Here is a 6,526-nt window from a genome sequence, read left to right as displayed (position 1 = left end):
CGCAAGGCGGGCACTAGCAGTGCGCGTGCGCCCCGATGCGCGGGGTGAAAAACGGTTTGCTAACGGCTCGGTGGTCTAACGCGGAGTCGGCGGGAGCGTTGAGGGGGCGCTGGGGCGGTGAGTTCAGGGCAGGATGAGCTGGTGGGAGGTTTTGTGGAGGTGCCGGCAGTGTTATCCAGCAGCAAGGGGGAGCAGGAGTTTGGGGCCCGTGAGTGGTGAAGACTACAGCCCCCAGCATACGTTTCGCTCGGTGGGCGAATGCCACGGCGGTGGCGAGCAGCGTTGCATGCCGGGAGTTGTAGTCCGCGCCTCGCACTCTGGTCTGTTTCAAATGCTCTCCTGCATCAGTAGTTACTGGGGTGGGGGGGAGAAGCAGGGCTTATTTACCTGGTGTCGGTCGCGACTGTCGCCGGGCGAGCCGTGACGAGGCCTCTCTGTGAAGGGAAGAAGTGGCCTGAAGGTATGAAAGAAAAACTGAATGCATCTGAATCGTTGTGTTTAGAAAAGAGAAGGCTGGTGGGGTGTTACGGTTACTCTCTTCTCTGTGCCGCCTTCTTCCTCCTGCTCTATCGTGAGTAAGAAAAGAAACTATAGGTTTAAGCTCCAGCAAGGAACACTATAATTAGGTGCCAGGGTAAAACGTTCTGGTAATGGGATGACTGCACTGAGAATTTCTGTTGTTGGAGGCCTTTAAGAACAAATTAGACTATACTCCATGCAATTACCATTGCATTGCCATTGCTGCTCTTTGTCATATAGGTGTTCTGGCTTATAAACTTAGAAAGAAATGTTGAACACACAACGACTTGTCTAAAAGGTAAATGGGGATGCTTTTTATAGTGGTCCTGCACTTAGATAAATATGCAAGATTTAGGCTTTGCACTAGAAAATATGCAAACGTTTGGGCTCATTTAACACAGGGTATTTCCATCGTTTTCCTTGTTAGTGTGTGGTTTGTGCTGTATGGATTATAATTGGATTTTAACTTTGGGTTTTTTCCTCCTGTTCTGTTTGGTTTACAGACAATGAAACACCGCCACGCATCTTACAGTAAAATGGGGGAGACTGCTGGTGGGAGATCAGCCAAAAAAGCTTTTAAATCACAAGATCAACAAGGGCCTTCCAGCAAGAAAAAAGCAACAGATGGAGAAGGAAGAAAACAAGGTCAAAAAAGAAAGGTAATCATTATTTAGGGTCAAACAAGTTAGAAAAGTAAACAAAGGAAAAAAAGGCATTTTTTTCCAGTTTTCTACTGGAATTTATAGAAAATATTTCATTAATTGAATGTAGTCCTCTTGAGGTAATGTCTAGTGTGAGCAGCTACTTTGAGACCCACTGTGTTAACTGCTCCCTGGTTTCCAGAATTTCTAGTTGCGTGCAGCTGCACCTGTGACAAGTAAAGGGAAGCATTGCCTGATGATTAATAAAAAGGCAAGCTGGCTGTGCAGTTTTAAAGAGCTGCATAGCATCTGTTTGAGCAGAGTGATAAAAATCAGAGTTCATGCGGCTCAGGTGACGTTTATTCAGTTCTGGAAAATATTCTCTGCGTATCTCAGGTTTGGCCTAGACAGCTTTCTGTTGGAGAGAGCTTGCTTAACCACTTATGAATGGCATGACCTCAGGATGCAGCTGGATAGCCAAACATCTTGTGTATTTCATATTTCACGACCCCATTCTTTGGATGGGAGGAACTAAGAAGAATGAATTGCTTTCCTTAACTTGCTTGAGATTAATTACCGTTTTTCAGCTCAAAAAACCTTTTTCGTGGTCAATAGCAACAGACCTCTGTCAAACCCTGAAGTGCTTTCACAGCCTTTTTATATTGTTGTAGATGGTTGTAGTAGCAACTGAATGGTTGCACAGCAGAGGATGTTTCAAAATTACTATATTTGCTGTAAACTTTTCTTTTCAGCAGGTCACTCAGACAGTCAAAAGGAAAGCTAAGGAACATGGGGACTATGCCCCGGCAGGTAGGATTGTATTCTTTCCGTATGTTTGTCTTGTGTAAATTCATTGTTTTGAAAAAAACCTGAAAGTAAAAGTAGTAACTGCTGTGTTGAAACCATAGATGTCTGAGATGTCACTGCAATAAGTTTCCAAGTTTTCTTCCTGAACAGTAGCAGTGAGTATTTGCAGTATGGTCTTAGCCAGTGTTGTGGTTTAGCCCCAGCTGGCAACTAAGCCCCACGCAGCTGCTCGCTCACTCCCCCGCAGTGGGACGGGGGAGAGAATCGGAAGAGTAAAAGTGAGGAAATTCATGGGTTGAGATAAAGACAGTTTAACAGGTAAAGCAAAAGCCACACATGCAAGCAGAGCAAGGAATTTATTCACTACTTCCCATGGGCAGGCAGGGGTTCAGCCATCTCCAGGGAAGCAGGGCTCCATCATGCGTAATGGTTTCTTGGGAAGACAGACGCTATCGCTTGGAACGTCCCTCCACCCCTTCCTTCTTCACCCCAGCTTTATATACCAAGCATGACATCATATGGTATGGAATACGCCTTTGGCCAGCCTAGGTCAGCTGTCCTGGCTGTGTCCCCTCCCAGCTTCCCGTGCACCCTCAGCCTTCTTGCTAGCAGGCCAGCACGAGAAGCTGGACTGTCCTTGACTACTTAGCAGCAGCTCAAAACATCAGCATGTTATCAACATTTTCTCATCCCAAATCCAAAACATAGTCTCACACTAGCTTCTGTGATGAAAATTAACTCTATCCTGGCTGAAACCAGGACAGCCAGTGTGCATTGATATTACATGTGTTGTATATGCATGTATTAATCATATGCTTTTGTTTGCAGGTAGTGTTCTTCTCTTGTAAAATTCCACCATAAGTACCCAGAACATTTTAACGTTCTCTTCACAGATCATTGTTTTCTCTGTTAACCTTCTGTCTTAAGACTGGCATGTGTTGTATTGAACATACAAATGAGATGAGGCCCCTGCTGCATTGAGTTTTGTTTATGTGTATTCCCACTCTTTAATTTCATTCTGGGTTTTCTCACTTGTACCACCAATGATTTTGAGGAAGTATCAGTTTAGAATGAAATTGCTGTTAAGAAAGAACCTTTCTATTTTGTGTGTTTTAAACAATGTGGATAGATTTGACCTGATAGTTTTGTGTCATGGAAAAATCTTAACTGTTACACCTTTGACTACAGTCTGACTGAATTGAATCACAAAGCTGTCTACCCAGGTTTTCCTTTTTTTTCTTTGTGTTAACAGGAGAAAAACGTTCTCCAAAAAAGGTGAAAGTAACCAGTGCTAAAATAGGATCTTGGCAGACTCTCTCAGAGGGCAATAGGCAGTTTCTGGAAACTGTAATGGAGTCAGTAATACTGTAAGTGCCAAATATCCTGGCGATTCTTCTTTGTTCTACAAGGAATAAAATAAAAATCATAACATTGCTTGAACTGGAAAAGCTTTGGAGCTTTCTTGGGCAATATGGCTGGCTGTGTATATTTTGTCCAGTATAATACAACACTTCCTATCTGAAGTTGGAAATTTTTAGCTTGAGAGGTTCTGACTATGTTCACTTCACTTGATGTGTTTTCTGTGCTTGCAGGCTTTGTGATGAAAATTCTGCCTTTATTTTCTTTCCAGATCAGTTTTATGCCAACAAAATGAAAGAAAAAATGATGTTCAGAGACACCTCAATTTACTGAAAGAAAGGTAAGACATTATAATTAAAAAAAAAAAGGGGGGGGGGGCCGGGGGGGAGAAGGGATTTAGTTTACCCAGTTGTCTTGGACCGTGCTTACAGAATTTCTCCTGGGAGCGATCACATTCAGGAAATCTTGGAAGAGAGAGTTGCTGCAAAATCAAGGAGGGAAATATCTTGATGTTATGTTAATTGAAGTGGACAGGCGAGAGTTGTTGGAAGACCCACTTTAACTACTTCTTGAATCAGGTTTTTACTTTTTATACAGGGTTTAAATTTATGGACAGCTATTAATTTTGTTGTTTTATGATAGTGGCGGCAGAAGTTTATAGCTAAATTTTCTTATATGCTAAGTTATTTTCTGACTGTTGAGGTTTCTTCAAAGAGAATGGAAATTTTGTGTTGGGACATAACTTGCAGCCCTTTTATGTTGTTGTGGGAGTACATACGTATGCTTGAGTGTCCGAGAATTCTTGTGTGCATGTGTGCCGGTATACCAGGCTCTTATCAACATAGAGCCTGAGCCTGTGTTGCTTGCTTTGTTCATACAGTATGTCAAGATTCAAACACGAGGAGCTAATTTTTCATAAATGGTTTTCTCTTTTTTTTTTTTTAATGTTTAATTTGTGACGTGTTTAATTTCTGAGTTGCCAAACTCCTGCAATCTCATCTGAGAGACACCAAACTGCCACAAGTTCCATGCATCTAACACACAGAACCAACTTGGAAGAATCCGAGTTTTCCTCAGAGTCAGAAGGACCTTTGAAAGCAAGATAAAACTATTCCTGTGGCACAAAACTATGCGTTGTGTTTCATAAAAGCATTTACCAATTTTACTAAAATGATCTTTGTTTGGAAGCAGTTAAAAATCCTGCTTTTAGAACTTAGTTTTACTTTGCAATACAGAAAGGTCAGAACTGTGAAAATATGTCAATGTCAATTTACAGTCAGGGCGTGTACAGGCCAATGGGATAGAAGCCATACAGCGTCAGTGTAATAGCAAAGGCTAGAATCATGGGATTTCTTGTTCGTGGTTCCTTCCTTAGACATCTATTCCCCATGATTTTTGAAAACAATTCAAGACAGCTTTTCTTCCTGTCTGGATCCTTTTACTTCACTGGCAGCACTTGGGCTAAACTGAGTTTAGTTTTTCCCCAGAGAAGTCATTAATCACTTTTCTTTTTGTTTTGCAAAGAACTCCAAACAAGTCATGCTTTCCTTTTTCTATAATAAAGGGTGCTGAGATTTTTCAAGACTTTAAAGGTGCCTCCAGAGAAGCTGGGCAACCTGAAGAATGTCCCGAGCCTTCAAATGGCAGAGAAACAAATGCTTGAGACAAATGAGGAGTCTTTGGTGCAATTGCAGGTATGAAGGGCGAGGAAGGGAAGCAAGTATGTTACCGATCTGCTGCTGCTCCGTGCGTTGTAACTTTTTAGTGTACTGACTGCTAGCTTTGCCTGTGCTGTTGTGGAGGGGTTGTCACTCACCTTTGCTACAAAGCAGTGTGTCTTTTTGGATGGTTTTTCAGTGACTTAGCTGATGCTGATTATCAGTATCTTATATGCAAAAGGCTTACCATCTCTGAAGTAAATTTTGTTCTGGTTTTTTGTCTGTTTTGTCTTAGGAAGAAATAAATGAAGCTAAGCGATCAGCAGAACGCATTGAAGATACTATACAGCAACTGCAGTACAAAATCCACATGCTCAAGAACCAATTAGAGGAAGATGAAAAAAAGGCCAGGAAGGTATTTCTAATGGATGTTGCTGCATTCCTCTAAGGAGAATGTGTTTCCAGGCTATCACACCCAAGCTGTTTCTGCAGAGTGTGCTGTGGGAGGAAGGCCTTTTTCAGTTTTGGGAATGTATCTTTTCAATCTTTCCAACTTCAGCTGCAAAATTAAGAAGTTTAGTTTTCAGAAGCTGGATAATGACAGCCAGTTTATTTTCCTACTTGTGCGCCTGATGTTTAGTTTGTTGTTTCCCCTCCACCTCTTTTTCCCCTTCTAGGTGTTCCAGGAAAATGACAGTGGAGCACTCCACCTCCCAGAACTCCCCAAGCGCAGTTTACAGGCACCCACTTTGCAGGTGAGCACAGAATGTATTTTCAGAAGCATCTTGGCTATGAGAAGAACGGCAACAGAATGTGGTTTTTATCACTTAACCTCTGGGGGCAATTCTGAAATACCTGAAAGTTTTCTCTCTTTTTTTTTCTTTTTGTTTTCTTTTCATTGAGAACTATATACTTACATTTTAGAAACAAACCAAAACCCTAGAAAACCAGCCATGTCTTTTCCTAGGAGCCCTGTGGTCCTAGGGAACCTGTAATCATTTGTGAAATTTATCTTCTGTAGCTGATGGAAGGAAGACTCTTTCATTCTGTGTATTTGAATTGTTTTTATTTTAGCTGTCTTTAGGTACAGCTAGGCTGCATGACAGTGAAATTTCTGTTGGACTTAGTGAAAGCCGTTTTTCGTTTGTCTATTATTCTTGCTTTCCTTCTTTAGGAAGAAATTTTGAAGATAAAAAATCAGAAAGGTCTTTTAAAGGATATGAACACTATTCAGCAGTCAGCTGACTTGAAGAACATGTTAACCCTCATTGAAAAGACCTATGAGAAGGTGGACTTCCTTTGAGAAACCAAAATAAGTGCAGTCTCCTTTGAAGAGAGAACCTAGCCAGAACTCTGTGTGTTAATGTAGAGCAGCAGGATGCTGATCATGGAAACAGTATTTGCTTCCAAATGGCTTTACTGTTGTGACTGCTGAATTTCTCTTAAAATATTTTCTATGAATATTGGCATATAAATCTGTAGATGCATTCTGGGACTCTAAGTGATCAGTCAAGGTTTGGGGGGCGGGATGGTGGACCTGTG

The 6,526-nt window shown here is 41.6% G+C and overlaps 1 protein-coding gene across 1 annotated transcript; it reads left to right on the top strand.

Annotated features, from left to right (window-relative positions):
- Positions 1-283: 283 nt before the first annotated feature.
- On the top strand, positions 284-6,287 carry CENPQ (centromere protein Q; the record flags this gene model as incomplete). The annotated part of the gene is made up of 9 exons (XM_081997540.1): positions 284-320; positions 1,021-1,178; positions 1,913-1,970; positions 3,220-3,334; positions 3,598-3,666; positions 4,891-5,020; positions 5,280-5,399; positions 5,662-5,739; positions 6,159-6,287. The coding sequence occupies exons 1-9, from the start codon at positions 287-289 to the stop codon at positions 6,285-6,287; spliced, it is 891 nt and encodes a 296-aa protein (XP_081853666.1). The 5' UTR covers positions 284-286.
- Positions 6,288-6,526: the final 239 nt, after the last annotated feature.

The sequence above is a fragment of the Phaethon aethereus genome (genome assembly GCF_964289735.1).
Source record: "Phaethon aethereus genome assembly, chromosome: 3".
In the NCBI taxonomy this organism is placed as follows: domain Eukaryota; kingdom Metazoa; phylum Chordata; class Aves; order Phaethontiformes; family Phaethontidae; genus Phaethon; species Phaethon aethereus.
The sequence above is the reverse complement of the archived record's forward strand: the minus strand, read 5'-3'. Positions and strand labels throughout refer to the sequence as shown.